Source organism: Bombina bombina, unplaced genomic scaffold (assembly GCF_027579735.1).
Source record: "Bombina bombina isolate aBomBom1 unplaced genomic scaffold, aBomBom1.pri scaffold_846, whole genome shotgun sequence".
Lineage (NCBI taxonomy): Eukaryota > Metazoa > Chordata > Amphibia > Anura > Bombinatoridae > Bombina > Bombina bombina.
This window is the reverse complement of record NW_026510950.1, coordinates 81442-102942: the sequence shown is the minus strand read 5'-3', so window position 1 is coordinate 102942 and position 21501 is coordinate 81442. Positions and strand designations below refer to the sequence as shown.

The window sequence follows — 21501 nt, the reverse complement described above, 5'->3', positions numbered from 1 at the left end:
CGAAAGGTCATACCCTTGGACAGATGGACCCAAGAAAGCCACCAGAGAAGAGAATCTCTGGTCTCTTGATCCAGATTTAGTAGAGGGGACAAATCTGAGTAATCCCCATTCCATTGACTTAGCATGCATAATTGCAGCGGTCTGAGATGCAGGCACGCAAATGGCACTATGTCCATTGCCGCTACCATTAAGCTGATTACTTCCATGCACTGAGCCACTGACGGTCGTGGAATGGAATGAAGGACACGGCAAGCATTTAGAAGTTTTGATAACCTGGACTCCGTCAGGTAAATTTTCATCTCTACAGAATCTATAAGAGTCCCTAGGAAGGAGACTCTTGTGAGTGGTGATAGAGAACTCTTTTCCACGTTCACTTTCCACCCATGCGACCTCAGAAATGCCAGAACTATCTCTGTATGAGACTTGGCAATTTGAAAGCTTGACGCCTGTATCAGGATGTCGTCTAGATATGGAGCCACCGCTATGCCTCGCGGTCTTAGAACCGCCAGAAGTGAGCCCAGAACCTTTGTAAAAATTCTCAGGGCAGTGGCCAACCCGAAGGGAAGAGCTACAAATTGGTAGTGCCTGTCTAGAAAGGCAAACCTTAGGAACCGATGATGATCTTTGTGAATCGGTATGTGAAGGTAGGCATCCTTTAAGTCCACTGTGGTCATGTACTGACCCTCTTGGATCATGGGTAGGATGGTCCGAAAAGTTTCCATTTTGAATGATGGAACTCTGAGGAATTTGTTTAAGATCTTTAGATCCAAGATTGGTCTGAAGGTTCCCTCTTTCTTGGGAACCACAAACAGATTTGAATAAAATCCCTGTCCTTGTTCCGTCCGCGGAACTGGATGGATCACTCCCATTACTAGGAGGTCTTGCACACAGCTTAGAAATGCCTCTTTCTTTATATGGTTTGATGATAACCTTGAAAGATGAAATCTCCCTTATGGAGGAGAAGCTTTGAAGTCCAGAAGATATCCCTGAGATAGGATCTCCAACGCCCAGGGATCCTGAACATCTCTTGCCCACGCCTGGGCGAAGAGAGAAAGTCTGCCCCCCACTAGATCCGTTTCCGGATAGGGGGCCGTTCCTTCATGCTGTCTTGGGGGCAGCAGCAGGCTTTCTGGCCTGCTTGCCCTTGTTCCAGGACTGGTTAGGTTTCCAGGCCTGTCTGGAATGAGCAACAGTTCCCTCTTGTTTTGAAGCGGAGGAAGTTGATGCTGCTCCTGCCTTGAAATTTCGAAAGGCACGAAAATTAGACTGTTTGGCCTTTGATTTGGCCCTGTCCTGAGGAAGGGTATGACCCTTGCCTCCAGTAATGTCAGCAATAATTTCCTTCAAGCCAGGCCCGAATAAGGTCTGCCCCTTGAAAGGAATGTTGAGTAATTTAGACTTTGAAGTCACGTCAGCTGACCAGGATTTAAGCCATAGCGCCCTACGCGCCTGGATGGCGAATCCGGAATTCTTAGCCGTTAGTTTAGTCAAATGAACAATGGCATCAGAAACAAATGAGTTAGCTAGCTTAAGCGTTCTAAGCTTGTCAATAATTTCATTCAATGGAGCTGTCTGGATGGCCTCTTCCAGGGCCTCAAACCAGAATGCCGCCGCAGCAGTGACAGGCGTAATGCATGCAAGGGGCTGTAAAATAAAACCTTGTTGAAAAACATTTTCTTAAGGTAACCCTCCAATTTTTTATCCATTGGATCTGAAAAAACAAAATTTATGCTTACCTGATAAATTCATTTCTCCTGTAGTGTGGTCAGTCCACGGGTCATCATTACTTCTGGGATATTATCTCCTCCCCTACAGGAAGTGCAAGAGGATTCACCCAGCAGAGCTGCTATATAGCTCCTCCCCCCTACGTCACCTCCAGTCATTCAACCAAAGGACCAACGAGAAAGGAGAAGCCGAAGGGTGTAGTGGTGACTGGAGTATAATCCAAAAAATTTTTTAGCCTGCCATAAAAAACAGGGCGGGCCGTGGACTGACCACACTACAGGAGAAATGAATTTATCAGGTAAGCATAAATTTTGTTTTTTCCTGTTAAGTGTGGTCAGTCCACGGGTCATCATTACTTCTGGGATACCAATACCAAAGCAAAAGTACACGGATGACGGGAGGGACAGGCAGGCTCTTTATACGGAGGGAACCACTGCCTGAAGAACCTTTCTCCCAAAAACAGCCTCCGAAGAAGCAAAAGTGTCAAATTTGTAAAATTTGGAAAAAGTATGAAGAGAAGACCAAGTTGCAGCCTTGCAAATCTGTTCAACAGAAGCCTCATTCTTAAAGGCCCAAGTGGAAGCCACAGCTCTAGTAGAATGAGCTGTAATTCTTTCAGGAGGCTGCTGTCCAGCAGTCTCATAGGCTAGTCGTATTATGCTACGAAGCCAAAAAGAGAGAGAGGTAGCCGAAGCTTTTTGACCTCTCCTCTGACCAGAATAAACGACAAACAGGGAAGACGTTTGACGAAAATCCTTAGTTGCCTGTAGATAAAATTTCAGGGCACGGACTACATCTAGATTGTGTAGCAGACGTTCCATCTTTGTGTCCTAATCCTTCCTCGAAGAAGGAACAACAATCTCTTGATTGATATTCCTGTTAGTGACCACCTTAGGTAGGAACCCAGGTTTAGTACGCAGAACTACCTTGTCTGAATGAAAAATCAGATAAGGAGAATCACAATGTAAGGCAGATAACTCAGAAACTCTTCGAGCAGAGGAAATAGCCATTAAAAACAGAACTTTCCAAGATAACAACTTGATATCAATGGAATGAAGGGGTTCAAACGGAACACCCTGTAAAACATTAAGAACTAAGTTCAAACTCCATGGCGGAGCAACAGTTTTAAACACAGGCTTGATCCTAGCTAAAGCCTGACAAAAAGCTTGAACGTCCGGAACTTCTGACAGACGTTTGTGTAAAAGAATGGACAGAGCTGAAATCTGTCCCTTTAAAGAACTAGCAGATAACCCCTTTTCTAAACCTTCTTGTAGAAAAGACAATATCCTTGGAATCCTAACCTTACTCCATGAGTAACTCTTGGATTCGCACCAATATAAGTATTTACGCCATATTTTATGGTAAATCCTTCTGGTAACAGGCTTCCTAGCCTGTATTAAGGTATCAATAACTGGCTCAGAAAAACCACGTTTTGATAAAATCAAGCGTTCAATTTCCAAGCAGTCAGCTTCAGAGAAGTTAGATTTTGATGTTTGAATGGACCCTGGATCAGAAGGTCCTGTTTCAGAGGTAGAGACCAAGGCGGACAGGATGACATGTCCACTAGATCTGCATACCAAGTCCTGCGTGGCCATGCAGGTGCTATTAGAATCACTGATGCTCTCTCCTGTTTGATTCTGGCAATCAATCGAGGAAGCATCGGGAAGGGTGGAAACACATAAGCCATCCCGAAGGTCCAAGGTGCTGTCAAAGCATCTATCAGAACCGCTCCCGGATCCCTGGATCTGGACCCGTAGCGAGGAAGCTTGGCGTTCTGACGAGACGCCATGAGATCTATCTCTGGTTTGCCCCAACGTCGAAGTATCTGGGCAAAGACCTCCGGATGAAGTTCCCACTCCCCCGGATGAAAAGTCTGACGACTTAAGAAATCCGCCTCCCAGTTCTCCACTCCCGGGATGTGGATTGCAGACAGGTGGCAAGAGTGAGACTCTGCCCAGCGAATTATCTTTGATACTTCCATCATTGCTAGGGAGCTTCTTGTCCCTCCCTGATGGTTGATGTAAGCTACAGTCGTGATGTTGTCCGACTGAAACCTGATGAACCCCCGAGTTGTTAACTGGGGCCAAGCCAGAAGGGCATTGAGAACTGCTCTCAATTCCAGAATGTTTATTGGAAGGAGACTCTCCTCCTGATTCCATAGTCCCTGAGCCTTCAGAGAATTCCAGACAGCACCCCAACCTAGAAGGCTGGCGTCTGTTGTTACAATTGTCCAGTCTGGCCTGCTGAATGGCATTCCCCTGGACAGGTGTGGCCGATAAAGCCACCATAGAAGAGAATTTCTGGTCTCTTGATTCAGATTCAGAGTGGGGGACAAATCTGAGTAATCCCCATTTCACTGACTTAGCATGCACAATTGCAGCGGTCTGAGATGTAGGCGTGCAAAAGGTACTATGTCCATTGCCGCTACCATTAAGCCGATCACCTCCATGCATTGAGCTACTGACGGGTGTTGAATGGAATGAAGGACCCGGCATGCATTTTGAAGCTTTGTTAACCTGTCTTCTGTCAGGTAAATCTTCATTTCTACAGAATCTATCAGAGTCCCCAAGAAGGGAACTCTTCTGAGTGGAAAGAGAGAACTCTTCTTTTCGTTCACCTTCCATCCATGCGACCTTAGAAATGCCAGTACTAACTCTGTATGAGACTTGGCAGTTTGAAAGCTTGAAGCTTGTATCAGAATGTCGTCTAGGTATGGAGCTACCGAAATTCCTCGCGGTCTTAGTACCGCCAGAAGAGTACCCAGAACCTTTGTGAAGATTCTTAGAGCTGTAGCCAATCCGAATGGAAGAGCTACAAACTGGTAATGCCTGTCTAGAAAGGCAAACCTTAGATACCGGTAATGATTTCTGTGAATCGGTATGTGAAGGTAAGCATCCTTTAAATCCACTGTGGTCATGTACTGACCCTCTTGGATCATGGGCAAAATTGTTCGAATCGTTTCCATCTTGAACGATGGAACTCTTAGGAATTTGTTTAGGATCTTTAAATCCAAGATTGGCCTGAAAGTTCCCTCTTTTTTGGGAACTACAAACAGATTTGAGTAAAACCCTTGTCCTTGTTCCGACCGCGGAACTGGATGGATCACTCCCATTAATAAAAGATCTTGTACGCAGCGTAGGAACGCTTCTTTCTTTATTTGGTTTGTTGACAACCTTGACAGATGAAATCTCCCTCTTGGGGGAGAGGATTTGAAGTCCAGAAGGTATCCCTGAGATATGATCTCTAACGCCCAGGGATCCTGAACATCTCTTGCCCAAGCCTGGGCGAAGAGAGAAAGTCTGCCCCCTACTAGATCCGGTCCCGGATCGGGGGCCCTCGATTCATGCTGTCTTAGGGGCAGCAGCAGGTTTCCTGGCCTGCTTGCCCTTGTTCCAGGACTGGTTAGGTTTCCAGCCTTGTCTGTAGCGAGCAACAGCTCCTTCCTGTTTTGGTGCAGAGGAAGTTGATGCTGTTCCTGCTTTAAAATTACGAAAGGAACGAAAATTAGACTGTCTAGCCCTAGGTTTGGCTTTGTCTTGAGGCAGGGCATGGCCTTTACCTCCTGTAATGTCAGCGATAATCTCCTTCAAACCGGGCCCGAATAAGGTCTGCCCTTTGAAAGGTATATTAAGCAATTTAGATTTAGAAGTAACATCAGCTGACCAGGATTTTAGCCACAGCGCTCTGCGTGCCTGAATGGCAAATCCGGAATTCTTAGCCGTAAGTTTAGTTAAATGTACTACGGCATCTGAAATAAATGAGTTAGCTAACTTAAGGGTTCTAAGTTTGAGTGTAATCTCATCTAGTGTAGATGATTCAAGTGTCTCTTCCAGAGACTCAAACCAAAATGCTGCTGCAGCCGTGACAGGCGCAATACATGCAAGAGGTTGCAATATAAAACCTTGTTGAACAAACATTTTCTTAAGGTAACCCTCTAATTTTTTATCCATTGGATCTGAAAAGGCACAGCTATCCTCCACCGGGATAGTGGTACGCTTAGCTAAAGTAGAAACTGCTCCCTCCACCTTAGGGACCGTTTGCCATAAGTCCCGTGTGGTGGCGTCTATTGGAAACATTTTTCTAAATATCGGAGGAGGTGAGAACGGCACACCGGGCCTATCCCACTCCTTAGTAACAATTTCAGTAAGTCTCTTAGGTATAGGAAAAACATCAGTACTCGCCGGGTACCGCAAAATATTTATCCAACCTACACATTTTCTCTGGTATTGCAACTGTGTTACAATCATTCAGAGCCGCTAACACCTCCCCTAGTAATACACGGAGGTTTTCCAGCTTAAATTTAAAATTTGAAATATCTGAATCCAGTCTGTTTGGATCAGAACCGTCACCCACAGAATGAAGTTCTCCGTCCTCATGTTCTGCCGCCTGTGACGCAGTGTCTGACATGGCCCTAATATTATCAGCGCACTCTGTTCTCACCCCAGAGTGATCACGCTTGCCTCTAAGTTCTGGTAATTTAGCCAAAACTTCAGTCATAACAGTAGCCATATCCTGTAATGTGATTTGAAATGGCCGCCCAGATGTACTCGGCGCTACAATATCACGCACCTCCCGAGCGGGAGATGCAGGTACTGACACGTGAGGCGAGTTAGTCGGCATAACTCTCCCCTCGTTGTCTGGTGAAATATGTTCAATTTGTACAGATTGACTTTTATTTAAAGTAGCATCAATACAGTTAGTACATAAATTTCTATTGGGCTCCACTTTGGCATTAGCACATATAGCACATGTATCTTCCTCTGAATCAGACATGTTTAACACACTAGCAATTAACTAGCAACTTGGAAATGCTTTTTCAAGTAATTTACAATAATATGAAAACGAACTGTGCCTATAAGAAGCACAGAAAAAATTATGACAGTTGAAAATAATTAAGTTATAGCATCAAATCTTTGTAAGAAATATACAATTTTAGCAAAGGATTGTTCCCATTAGCAAAGGATAACTAACCCTGTCAGCAGAAAAAAATATACAAATAAACGTTTTTTATCACAGTCAACTACAATCTTCACAGCTCTGCTGTGATGATTACCTCCCTCAAAAAAGGCTTTGGAGATCCCTGAGTTCTGTAGAGATGAACCGGATCATGCAGGAAGAAAATGAACCTCTGACTGAGTTTTTTGATGCGTAGTAAAAGCGCCAAAAATGGCCCCTCACACAACAGTGAGAGAGATCAGTGAACTGCTTTAATTTAAACAAAACTATTGCCAAGTGGAAAAAATAGTGCCCAAAACATTTTTTCACCCAGTACCTCAGAGAAATAAACGTTTTTACATGCCAGCAAAAAAACGTTTAACCTCAATAAATTAATTGTTATTTAAAACCTATTGCAAGTCCCTGCAAATTAGGTTAAGTCTATGCATACAGTATAAATCCAGTGAAGTACCATTCCCCAGAATACTGAAGTGTAAAATATACATACATGACAGCCTGATACCAGCTACATCTACTGCATTTAAGGCTGAGTTTACATTATAACGGTATGGCAGGATTTTCTCATCAATTCCATGTCAGAAAATAATAAACTGCTACATACCTCTTTGCAGATTAATCTGCCCGCTGTCCCCTGATCTGAAGTTTACCTCTCCTCAGATGGCCGAGAAACAGCAATATGATCTTAACTACTCCGGCTAAAATCATAGAAAAAACTCAGGTAGATTCTTCTTCAAATTCTACCAGAGAATGAATAACACACTCCGGTGCTATTATAAAATAACAAACTTTTGATTGAAGGTAATAAACTAATTAAATCACCACAGTCCTCTCACACATCCTATCTATTCGTTGGGTGCAAGAGAATGACTGGAGGTGACGTAGGGGGGAGGAGCTATATAGCAGCTCTGCTGGGTGAATCCTCTTGCACTTCCTGTAGGGGAGGAGATAATATCCCAGAAGTAATGATGACCCGTGGACTGACCACACTTAACAGGAGAAAGCACAACTGTCCTCAACTGGGATAGTGGTACGCTTTGCTAAAGTAGAAACTGCTCCCTCCACCTTAGGGACCATCTGCCATAAGTCCCGTGTAGTGGCGTCTATTGGAAACATTTTTCTAAATATAGGAGGTGGGGAAAAGGGCACACCTGGTCTATCCCACTCCTTGCTAATAATTTCTGTAAGCCTTTTAGGTATAGGAAAAACGTCAGTACACACCGGCACCGCATAGTATCTATCCAGCCTACACAATTTCTCTGGAATTGCAACTGTGTTACAGTCATTCAGAGCAGCTAATACCTCCCCAAGCAATACACGGAGGTTCTCAAGCTTAAATTTAAAATTAGAAATCTCTGAATCAGGTTTCCCCGAGTCAGAGATGTCACCCACAGACTGAAGCTCTCCGTCCTCATGTTCTGCATACTGTGACGCAGTATCAGACATGGCTCTAACAGAATTTGCACGCTCTGTATCTCTCCTAACCCCAGAGCTATCGCGCTTGCCTCTTAATTCAGGCAATCTAGATAATACCTCTGACAGGGTATTATTCATGATTGCAGCCATGTCCTGCAAGGTAAAAAAGAGTAGAGAGAGGGCGCCACAATAGCGTGATACCGTCTGGAATGCAGGTACAGATAAAAGTAAGTATTATGCTTACCAAATAGTGTGGCACTGTGCTGTGACCAGTGCAAAAAAGCAGGCTAGCACTTAACAGTGGCTAGTACACTGTGGAAGCCAAGCTCCAAAGGCACTTGTCGTGGTTGCAACTTTGTGTGTATCTCCTGTTGTCTGGACGTCAGGTGCTGCAAAGGTGTAATCTTGTAAGTGTTGTTCAGTTGGTATTGATAAACCACAACACAGACAACTTCAAATAAAAATGACTTTTAATACTTATGACGCGTTTCTCAACCTCCAAGGGTTGTTTCATCAGATAAAAAAGTGAATGTCATCATTACCAATTGTTAACAATTTATACACATTTGTATATCAAAGAAGGAAGTTGTCATCAGATGTGTAATCCAATAGAAAAACATTTGTGTGCATTCAGCTGTGGAACCAACAAAGGATCCCAGCTGTTACAATTTAAACACATTTGTATATCAAAGAAGGAAGTTGTCATCAGATGTGTAATCCAATAGAAAAACATTTGTGTGCATTCAGCTGTGGAACCAACAAAGGATCCCAGCTGTTACAATTTAAACACATTTGTATATCAAAGAAGGAAGTTGTCATCAGATGTGTAATCCAATAGAAAAACATTTGTGTGCATTCAGCTGTGGAACCAACACATGATCCCAGCTGTTACAATTTAAACACATTTGTATATCAAAGAAGGAAGTTGTCATCAGATGTGTGATCCAATAGAAAAACATTAGTGTGCATTCAGCTGTGGAACCAACACAGGATCCCAGCTGTTACAATTTAAAAATTTAGACAGATTAACAAGGTTAAAATAAAATGTGTATATATGTAGGAATCTAAACTACAATGTGAAAATGAATAAATAAGACAATCTTGTCACTTTGTTTTCACTAAAAATTATTACATATATAACCTCACTAAATCATTTATTGTGATGGACACAATTCTTTTGGTTTTGGAAGAAAATATGTTTTAATTTAAAATAGTAACAGATAAAGAGTGTGTATGTAGGAAGTAAAGTAATTCATTAAAAATTAATGAGAATCTGAGTGGGAGTCTGAAATTTTAACCTATTGTTTGTATTGTGCAATTGAAAATTTAAAGAGAATTTTATTATTAGGTTTTTATAGAAGATAGATACTTGTATAGATTATCACTTTGTTTTCATTAAAAGTTGTTGCATAAACACACATGTTAATTCATTGTGATGAACACAATGCTTTTGAATACAAAAAATATATTTTAATTATGAAAAAAAAAAAAAATATATGATTCATTGGATCTTCAGGATCTAAATAGGAGTCTGAATTTTTAACCTGTTGTTTGCATTATGAATATGACAATTGAAAAAAGTTAGAAAATGTGTTGTTATTTGGTTTATGTTAAAAGTAGATACTTGTATAGCCTCGATGTGATTTGTTGTAATGGGTTAATGGGTGTATAAACTCAATAAAATATTTTGTTATAATAAGCAATCTTTTGGATGTAAAAAAAAATGTGTTTGTACATAGGGATGCACATACACAAAATAAATTGTTCAATGAACAGAAATACTTGTATATATGCATATCCATGCACACATATTTGTAAAAAAAAAAACCCTTTCCCCTTGTGACATATCTGCATACATGCGCCTATGCACACACGCTTGTAGTTGAGTTGTTTGTATTCGTTTATTTAGGAAAATAATTGTTTTATCAGAAAGTTTAAATAAATGGATATCTCTCTTAAGATGTATGGTATATGTAAAATGTGATAATAATTAGTTGATAGACTGTCTGGAATTTCATTAGTGAAATCCGGTGTTTGATATGAAATAATGGAAAACTTCTAATCGGTACGTAGTTTCACTCCTCTCACATTTAGTAGATGTAATCAAAGTAGTGACAATGATATTGTCTGAATATGTTATTTAGCCCTGTTTCCAATAGTATGCCTGGCTTATGGATGTTACAGAATGTGTTGATATTCTGTATTAGAAAAAACATAATTTATGCTTACCTGATAAATTCCTTTCTCCTGTAGTGTGATCAGTCCACGGGTCATCATTACTTGTGGGATATTAACTGCTACCCTACAGGAAGTGCAAGAGGATTCACCCAGCAGAGCTGCTATATAGCTCCTCCCCTCTACGTCACCTCCAGTCATTCGACCAAGGACCAACGAGAAGCCAAAGGGTGTAGTGGTGACTGAAGTATAATATAAAAAATATTTGCCTGCCGTAAAAAAACAGGGCGGGCCGTGGACTGATCACACTACAGGAGAAAGGAATTTATCAGGTAAGCATAAATTATGTTTTCTCCTGTTAAGTGTGATCAGTCCACGGGTCATCATTACTTGTGGGATACCAATACCAAAGCAAAAGTACACGGATGACGGGAGGGATAGGCAGGCTCTTTATACAGAAGGAACCACTGCCTGAAGAACCTTTCTCCCAAAAATAGCCTCCGAAGAAGCAAAAGTGTCAAATTTGTAAAATTTGGAAAAAGTATGAAGCGAAGACCAAGTTGCAGCCTTGCAAATCTGTTCAACAGAGGCCTCATTCTTAAAGGCCCAAGTGGAAGCCACAGCTCTAGTGGAATGAGCTGTAATTCTTTCAGGAGGCTGCTGTCCAGCAGTCTCATAAGCTAAACGAATTATGCTACGAAGCCAAAAAGAGAGAGAGGTAGCAGAAGCTTTTTGACCTCTCCTCTGACCAGAGTAAACGACAAACAGGGAAGACGTTTGTCGAAAATCTTTAGTTGCCTGTAAATAAAATTTAAGGGCACGAACTACATCCAGATTGTGCAAAAGACGTTCCTTCCTCGAAGAAGGATTTGGGCACAAGGATGGAACAACAATCTCCTGATTGATATTCCTGTTAGAGACTACCTTAGGTAAGAACCCAGGTTTAGTACGCAGAACTACCTTATCCGAGTGAAAAATCAAATAAGGAGAATCACAATGTAAGGCTGATAACTCAGTGACTCTTCGAGCCGAGGAAATAGCCATTAAAAATAGAACTTTCCAAGATAACAACTTTATATCAATGGAATGAAGGGGTTCAAACGGAACGCCCTGTAAAACGTTAAGAACAAGGTTTAAACTCCATGGTGGAGCCACAGCTTTAAACACAGGTTTAATCCTGGCCAAAGCCTGACAAAAGGCCTGAACGTCTGGAACTTCTGACAGACGCTTGTGTAACAGAATGGACAGAGCTGAGATCTGTCCCTTTAAGGAACTAGCGGATAACCCCTTTTCTAAACCTTCTTGTAGAAAAGACAATATCCTAGGAATCCTAACCTTACTCCAAGAGTAACCTTTGGATTCGCACCAATATAGGTATTTACGCCATATTTTATGGTAAATCTTTCTGGTAACAGGCTTCCTAGCCTGTATTAAGGTATCAATAACTGACTCAGAAAAACCACGCTTTGATAAGATCAAGCGTTCAATTTCCAAGCAGTCAGCTTCAGAGAAGTTAGATTTTGATGTTTGAAAGGACCCTGAATCAGAAGGTCCTGTTTCAGAGGTAACGACCAAGGTGGACAGAATGACATGTCCACCAGATCTGCATACCAAGTCCTGCGTGGCCATGCAGGCGCTATTAGAATCACTGATGCTTTCTCCTGTTTGATTCTGGCAATCAATCGAGGAAGCATCGGGAAAGGTGGAAACACATAAGCCATCCTGAAGGTCCATGGTGCTGTCAAGGCATCTATCAGGACCGCTCCCGGATCCCTGGATCTGGACCCGTAACGCGGAAGCTTGGCGTTCTGTCGAGACGCCATGAGATCTATCTCTGGTTTGCCCCAACGTCGAAGTATTTGGGCAAAGACCTCTGGATGAAGTTCCCACTCCCCCGGATGAAAAGTCTGACGACTTAAGAAATCCGCCTCCCAGTTCTCCACTCCCGGGATGTGGATTGCAGACAGGTGGCAAGAGTGAGACTCTGCCCAGCGAATTATCTTCGATACTTCCATCATTGCTAGGGAGCTTCTTGTCCCTCCCTGATGGTTGATATAAGCTACAGTCGTGATGTTGTCCGACTGGAACCTGATGAACCCCCGAGTTGTTAACTGGGGCCAAGCCAGAAGAGCATTGAGGACTGCTCTCAATTCCAGAATGTTTATTGGAAGGAGACTCTCCTCCTGATTCCATAGTCCCTGAGCCTTCAGAGAATTCCAGACAGCGCCCCAACCTAGTAGGCTGGTGTCTGTTGTTACAATTGACCAGTCTGGCCTGCTGAATGGCATTCCCCTGGACAGATGTGGCCGATAAAGCCACCATAGAAGAGAATTTCTGGTCTCTTGATTCAGATTTAGAGTGGGGGACAAATCTGAGTAATCCCCATTCCACTGACTTAGCATGCACAGTTGCAGTGGTCTAAGATGTATGAGTGCAAAAGGAACTATGTCCATTGCTGCTACCATTAGTCCGATTACCTCCATGCATTGAGCTACTGACAGGTGTTGAATGGAATGAAGGACACGGCATGCATTTTGAAGTTTTGTTAACCTGTCCTCTGTCAGGTAAATCTTCATTTCTACAGAATCTATCAGAGTCCCCAGGAAGGGAACTCTTGTGAGTGGAAAGAGAGAACTTTTCTCTTCGTTCACTTTCCATCCATGCGACCTTAGAAATGCCAGTACTATCTCTGTATGAGATTTGGCAGTTTGAAAGCTTGAAGCTTGTATCAGTATGTCGTCTAGGTACGGAGCTACTGAAATTCCTCGCGGTCTTAGTACCGCCAGAAGAGTGCCCAGAACCTTTGTGAAGATTCTTGGAGCCGTAGCCAGTCCGAATGGAAGAGCTACAAACTGGTAATGCCTGTCTAAAAAGGCAAACCTTAGATACCGGTAATGACTTCTGTGAATCGGTATGTGAAGGTAAGCATCCTTTAAATCCACTGTGGTCATGTACTGACCCTCTTGGATCATGGGCAAAATTGTTCGAATAGTTTCCATCTTGAACGATGGAACTCTTAGGAATTTGTTTAGGATCTTTAAATCCAAGATTGGCCTGAAGGTTCCCTCTTTTTTGGGAACTACAAACAGATTTGAGTAAAACCCTTGTCCTTGTTCCAACCGCGGAACTGGATGGATCACTCCCATTAATAAAAGATCTTGTACGCAGCGTAGAAACGCTTCCTTCTTTGTTAGGTTTGTTGACAACCTTGACAGATGAAATCTCCCTCTTGGGGGAGAGGATTTGAAGTCCAGAAGGTATCCCTGAGATATGATCTCTAACGCCCAGGGATCCTGAACATCTCTTGCCCAAGCCTGGGCGAAGAGGGAAAGTCTGCCCCCCACTAGATCCGGTCCCGGATCGGGGGCCCTCAATTCATGCTGTCTTAGGGGCAGCAGCAGGTTTTCTGGCCTGTTTGCCCCTGTTCCAGGACTGGTTAGGTTTCCAGCCTTGTCTGTAGCGAGCAACAGCTCCTTCCTGTTTTGGTGCAGAGGAAGTTGATGCTGCTCCTGCTTTGAAATTACGAAAGGAACGAAAATTGGACTGTCTAGCCTTGGCTTTGGCCTTGTCCTGAGGCAGGGCATGACCTTTACCTCCTGTAATGTCAGCAATAATCTCTTTCAAGCCGGGCCCGAATAAGGTCTGCCCTTTGAAAGGAATATTAAGCAATTTAGATTTAGACGTAACATCAGCTGACCAGGATTTCAGCCACAGAGCTCTGCGTGCCTGAATGGCGAATCCTGAATTTTTAGCCGCAAGTTTAGTTAAATGTACTACGGCATCTGAAATAAATGAATTAGCTAACTTAAGGAATTTAAGTTTGTGTGTGATGTCATCTAGTGTGGATGATTGAAGTGTCTCTTCCAGAGACTCAAACCAAAATGCTGCTGCAGCCGTGACAGGCGCAATACATGCAAGAGGTTGCAATATAAATCCTTGTTGAACAAACATTTTCTTAAGGTAACCCTCTAATTTTTTATCCATTGGATCTGAAAAAGCACAGCTATCCTCCACTGGGATAGTGGTACGCTTAGCTAAAGTAGAAACTGCTCCCTCCACCTTAGGGACCATTTGCCATAAATCCCGTGTGGCGGCGTCTATTGGAAACATTTTTCTAAATATAGGAGGGGGTGAGAAAGGCACACCGGGTCTATCCCACTCCTTAGTAACAATGTCAGTAAGTCTCTTAGGTATAGGAAAAACGTCAGTACTCGTCGGTACCGCAAAATATTTATCCAACCTACACATTTTTTCTGGGATTGCAACTGTGTTACAATCATTCAGAGCCGCTAATACCTCCCCTAGTAACACACGGAGGTTCTCAAGCTTAAATTTAAAATTTGAAATGTCTGAGTCCAGTTTATTTGGATCAGAACCGTCACCCACAGAATGAAGCTCTCCGTCTTCACGTTCTGCAAACTGTGACGCAGTATCAGACATGGCCCTTGCATTATCAGCGCACTCTGTTCTCACCCCAGAGTGATCACGTTTACCTCTTAGTTCTGGTAGTTTAGCCAAAACTTCAGTCATAACAGTAGCCATATCTTGTAATGTGATTTGTAATGGCCGCCCAGATGTACTCGGCGCTACAATATCACGCACCTCCTGAGCGGGAGATGCAGGTACTGACACGTGAGGCGAGTTAGTCGGCATAACTCTCCCCTCGTTGTTTGGTGAAATATGTTCAATTTGTACAGATTGACTGTTTTTTAAAATAGCATCAATACATTTAGTACATAAATTTCTATTGGGCTCCACTTTGGCATTAACACATATAGCACAGAGATATTCCTCTGAATCAGACATGTTTAACACACTAGCAAATAAACAGCAACTTGGAAATACTTTACAAAGTAATTTACAAATAATATGAAAACGAACTGTGCCTTTAAGAAGCACAGAAAAATATTATAACAGTTAAAATAATTAAGTTATAGCATCAATCTTTGTCAGAATATACAGTTTTAGCAAAGGATTGTTCCCCTCAGCAAATGATAACTAACCCAGGCAGCAGAAAAAAATACACAAATAAACGTTTTTTTTTTTATTTATCACAGTCAATACAATCAGCACAGCTCTGCTGTAATGATTACTTCCCTCAAAAAAGGCTTTGGAGATCCCTGAACTCTGTAGAGATGAACCGGATCATGCAGGAAGAAAATGAACCTCTGACTGAGTTTTTTTGATGCGTAGTAAAAGCGCCAAAAATGGCCCCTCCCCCACACACATAACAGTGAGAGGGATCAGTGAACTGCTCTAATTTAAATCAAAACTATTGCCAAGTGGAAAAAATAGTGCCCAAAACATTTTTTCACCCAGTACCTCAGAGAAAAAAACGTTTTTACATGCCAGCAAAAAAACGTTTTACCTCAATAATTAATTGTCATTTAAAACCTATTGCAAGTCCCTGCAAATTAGGTTAAGTCTATGTATACAGTCTAAAAACCAGAGAAGTACCATTCCCCAGAAAACTGAAGTGTAAAATATACATACATGACAGCCTGATATCAGCTACATCTACTGCATTCAAGGCTGAGTTTACATTATAACGGTATGGCAGGATTTTCTCATCAATTCCATGTCAGAAAATAATAAACTGCTACATACCTCTTTGCAGATTAATCTGCCTGCTGTCCCCTGATCTGAAGTTTACCTCTCCTCAGATGGCCGAGAAACAGCAATATGATCTTAACTACTCCGGCTAAAATCATAGAAAAAACTCAGGTAGATTCTTCTTCAAATTCTACCAGAGAAGGAATAACACACTCCGGTGCTATTATAAAATAACAAACTTTTGATTGAAGATATAAAAACTAAATATATCACCATAGTCCTCTCACACATCCTATCTAGTCGTTGGGTGCAAGAGAATGACTGGAGGTGACGTAGAGGGGAGGAGCTATATAGCAGCTCTGCTGGGTGAATCCTCTTGCACTTCCTGTAGGGGAGCAGTTAATATCCCACAAGTAATGATGACCCGTGGACTGATCACACTTAACAGGAGAAAAACATATATAACGGCTGTAGATATCTATCAATTGAAGGCTGCTAGATCCAGGTTGGCATTCAACCCTAGGGGATGAAGAGTCTTCAATCGATAGATCCAGTATGTTTCACGCTGTCTGAGTCTGGTAAGTCTGTTGTAATCAGGACTCTTAGGAATGAAATCAATGGGAATGTATTTGAAAATGTATGGATTTCCATTGTGTTTGGTTAGACAATTCACCCCATCTGTTTCTCAGTTTTCTGGAGGTGCGGCCTACATATTGGAGGCCGCATAAACACTCCATAAGATAAACAGTAAAAGATGAATTGCAATTGAAAAAAATAGGAATTTGGAAAATCTCACCAGTAATTGTGGATTTAAAGTTTTTAATTCCTGATAATAATTTTACAAGAGCCGCATCCTGTTTTGCCACATTTGTAAATACCCCGAAGGCCAAATAATCCCTTGTTCTGGTTAGGGTTTTGTAATGTTCTGTTGGAAAATTTGTGTTTCACTTTCTTACTGGGAGCTAGCTGGTTTCTAAGTGTGGGCGCTCTTTTATATATGATTTTAGGTGTTTCTTTTACCAAATGCTTGAGAATGGGGTCCCTTTGTATTATATACCAATGTTTTTTTATGATGTGTTGTATTTTATGAAAATCAGAATTGTATTGTGTTATAAAAAAGGTTTCTTTCTCACCAAAAGGTGTATCTGTTTTATTAATTTTTCTATCTGCTAGGATATCCTCCCTGTTTAAATTCCTCGCTCTTTCAAGGGCCCTGTCTAATAAAATAGGGGGTATTCTTTTTCAATAAACCTGTTGTATAATACTTGACTTTGTTGCAAAAACGGGTTATAATCGCTGCAATTTCGTCTCATCCTGCGAAATTGGCTATAGGGTACATTGTGTATCCAATTCCTGTGATGATTGCTGTGATAATTTAAAAAACTGTTACTGTCGACATCTTTGAAATAAGTCTTGGATGTGATGTTGTGTTCTTCTATACTAAGGATGAGATCTAGATATTCGATATTTTGTGTCTGGATATTGGCCGTGAATTTAAGGCCCATGTTATTACAATTAAGATGTTCTATGAAATTTTTGGCCAATGATAGATCTCCTTCCCATAAGAAAATCAGATCATCTATATAACGGCCATAGAAGACCAGGTTTGCCCCAAAGTTTGCCGAATAAATGTATTTTTCTTCAAAGAAACCCATGAATAGGTTTGCAAAACTGGGGGCGAACCTGGTCCCCATGGCCGTTCCTTTGATCTGTAGGTAAAAATTGTCTTGATATATAAAATAATTATGCTGTAAAATAAACAAAATGCTCTCTAAAATATAATCACATTGTGTCCTTGGCAAATAAATATCCTTGTGGAGATAATGTGAAATGGCTAATAAACCTAAGTCGTGCGAAATGTTCGAATATAAAGAGCTGACATCACAGGTAATCCAAGAAAGATTTCTATTGTTAATATTGATTTTTTGTAAATGTTGTAGTAAATGAGAACTATCTTTGATGTATGATGGTAAAGTGACTACATGTTTTTGCAGATATTTATCTATAAAAAAGGATAAGTTGTAAGTTAAATTTCCGATTCCAGCAATGATTGGGCGTCCTGGGGGATTTGTTTTGTTTTTGTGGATTTTGGGTAGATGATAATAGTGGACAATACTTGGATTTTGTACTTTTAGGAAATCTCTTTCATTTTTATTCAAAATTTTTGAACTGAACCCTTTTTCTATCAATTCTGTGTAAGACTTTAGTTATTTATCATTGGGATCTCCTTGTAGAATTTGGTAATATTCTTGGTCTCCTAAAATCCTGTCTGCTTCCCTAATATAATCTGCCAAATCCTGGATCACTATTCCGCCGCCTTTGTCGGCGTCGCGGATAATGATATAAGGGTTATTTTTGAGACTGGAGATGGCCTTTTGTTCGCTATGGGCGTCCCTGATGTAATTGGCGCCATATTAGCGTGCGTCCCCTGAGCAAGAGGCGAAGGGTCTGACACGTGGGGAGAGTTAGTCGGCATAACTTCCCCCTCGACAGAACCCTCTGGTGATAATTATTTTATAGATAAAGACTGATCTTTACTGTTTAAGGTGAAATCAATACATTTAGTACACATTCTCCTATGGGACTCCACCATGGCTTTCAAACATAATGAACAAGTAGGTTCCTCTGTGTCAGCCATGTTTAAACAGACTAGCAATGAGACTAGCAAGCTTGGAAAACACTTTAAACAAGTTTACAAGCAATATAAAAAACGTTACTGCGCCTTTAAGAAACACACATTTTCCCAAATTTTGAAATAACAGTGAAAAAATGCAGTTACACCAACAAAATTTTTACAGTGTATGTAATAAGTTAGCAGAGCATTGCACCCACTTGCAAATGGATGATTATCCCCTTAATACCAAAAACGGAATAACAAATGACAAAAACGTTTTTTAAACAGTCACAACGACTGCCACAGCTCTACTGTGGCTTTTTACCTCCCTCAATACGACTTTTGAAGCCTTTTGAGCCCTTCAGAGAAGTCCTGGATCATGCAGGAAGAAGCTGGATGTCTGTGTCTGTAATTTTTGCTGTGCAAAAAAACACTAAAATAGGCCCCTCCCACTCATATTACAACAGTGGGAAGCCTCAGGGAACTGTTTCTAGGCAAAATTCAAGCCAGCCATGTGGAAAAAACTAGGCCCCAATAAGTTTTATCACCAAACATATGTAAAAAAACGATTAAACATGCCAGCAAACGTTTTAAAATACACTTATATAAAAGAGTATGTATCTCTATTAATAAGCCTGATACCAGTCGCTATCACTGCATTTAAGGCTTTACTTACATTACTTCGGTATCAGCAGCATTTTCTAGCAAATTCCATCCCTAGAAAAATATTTTAACTGCACATACCTTATTACAGGAAAACCTGCACGCTATTCCCCCTCTGAAGTTACCTCACTCCTCAGAATATGTGAGAACAGCAAAGGATCTTAGTTACTTCTGATAAGATCATAGAAAACGCAGGCAGATTCTTCTTCTAAATACTGCCTGAGATAAACAGTACACTCCGGTACCATTTAAAAATAACAAACTTTTGATTGAAGAAAAAAACTAAGTATAAAACACCACAGTGCTCTTACGACCTCCATCTTTGTTGAGAGTTGCAAGAGAATGACTGGATATGGCAGTGAGGGGAGGAGCTATATAGCAGCTCTGCTGTGGGTGATCCTCTTGCAACTTCCTGTTGGGAAGGAGAATATCCCACAAGTAATGGATGATCCGTGGACTGGATGCACTAAACAAGAGAAAGCGCTATTTTAGGATCTAGTCCCAAATACTGTTAAGTGTTGGTGATAAAAAATATATGTGTATAAGCTTCACACAGCCCCTGATATGTAATAAAAAAATTGTATGTGAATATAAATATCGCTGTATTGCATGTGTGATTGTAAGAATACAATATGAGCAGAATACTTATTGTATATAGTCCCAATAATACATATAGTGGATCATGAATTTACACAATAACTAATAAGTCCATCTTAGATATATGTTGATAAAAAGATAAAGAAATCCACACTAGAAAATATCCGGTTGGTATTGCACTTACTAGAACAAACCTCAATCATATGAGGTAAGTAGCCGCCTCTGTAAGTGGGAAACTTCCGAAGATCTGTAGTGGAGGTCTTTGCTTGGCCGTATATATGTATCCTTCTCCTCTTAGAGTATGGGATTTATGTCCTGATGGAGACTTGTTACCGTTTTCTCCCCAGATTCCAGCAGATTATGCAAGATGAACAACTTCCCAGTTGAGAGACTATAGGCCCTCCACACACTCCACCCTGCAATTGTATGTATACACACACACACACATATATACATACACAAACACAAGCCCACATAAATATTACAGTGTGTGTATATATATATATATATATATATATATATATATATATATATATATATATATATATATATATATATATATATATATATATATATATATATATATACACATATACACACACACACACACACACATACATACATACACAAACACAAGCCCACATATATATTACAGTGTGCTTAAGGATACCCAGAGACTGCATGGAAATATGGAATTTTATATGCTGGATACCCCATGTACTTTCATAACTCTGTCTTATGTCTATGTCACCCTGTATCCATAAATACAGGATGGGTACAGGGTGTGAGTGCCCCTTGTGGGAGCAATTGTGACTCTATAAGCCAAGTGGGCATAAAAGACTTTATAGCTAATAAGAACTGTTCCTATATTCTCTAATAAGATGTATTCTATGTATGTTTAAGATCTGATTGTGTCTCAGGAGTCTGTCTGGGTAAACTGATTGGGTTTTGTGTGATTATGTTAACTAGACTGCCCAACATCAGATTGTCTGAGTACTTAATATGTTAATCTGTTTTACCTGTGAATAGACAATTGTTAGAGGTTTGATGCATTGTTCATATGTTTGCTTTACTGTTTAACCAATGCCCTCTGTAACCTGAAGCCAGGGTTATATTCAACCCCCCCATCTGGGGTCAAAACCTGTATAAATACTAGGCATTCAGCCTTTAATAAAGATATTCTGTTTAAACCTGAAATGTGGAGCTTGGTCTCATGTTTGCAGGGAAACTGATCGAGGTTGTGAAGTGCTGATTCTGTATGCAGGACATTGTTCATCTGGTATTAACCCTTGGTATCCTGTTGGTACCGTAACAATATATATAATATATTTTATATTTTCAGACTATAATACCTATACTATTTCCAACGAGCCCAAAAAGCACGCCACTTCTTATCTGGCAATTAATTAGTAACAATAACCCTCCCATTTTGTTTTCATGAAAATGCGTGTAAGAAGCCGTTACCTGAGGTGGAGTCAAGGCAGCCATCTTCCATGAGATCTTTCCACACCTCGTGCCCCATTCCTGAAGGGTCAAAGTGCGTGCAGTGAGACACACGTACACCAGGCTGTGAGGCAGCAAGTGAGAGAGATTGGTTACTTGCAGAACTTCAGTATCACAACCAGTACAGTCAGTACCTGCATACACAGGTATATAATACGTTTAGCTGTGAGACGTATCAGTAATCACACATGTACCAGTCAGTATCTGCATACACAGGTATATAATACGTTTAGCTGTGAGACGTATCAGTAATCACACATGTACCAGTCAGTATCTGCATACACAGGTATATAATACGTCTC

General features: G+C 41.0%; 1 protein-coding gene across 1 annotated transcript in view; it reads right to left on the bottom strand.

The window, feature by feature from the left end:
- Positions 1–21501, bottom strand: part of LOC128643544 (non-lysosomal glucosylceramidase) — a gene marked incomplete at its 3' end in the record, with an annotated part of 137199 nt that overhangs the window by 50166 nt on the left and 65532 nt on the right. The window contains 1 exon segment of the mRNA XM_053696386.1: positions 21161–21263. Coding sequence (XP_053552361.1) covers positions 21161–21263 — 103 coding nt within the window.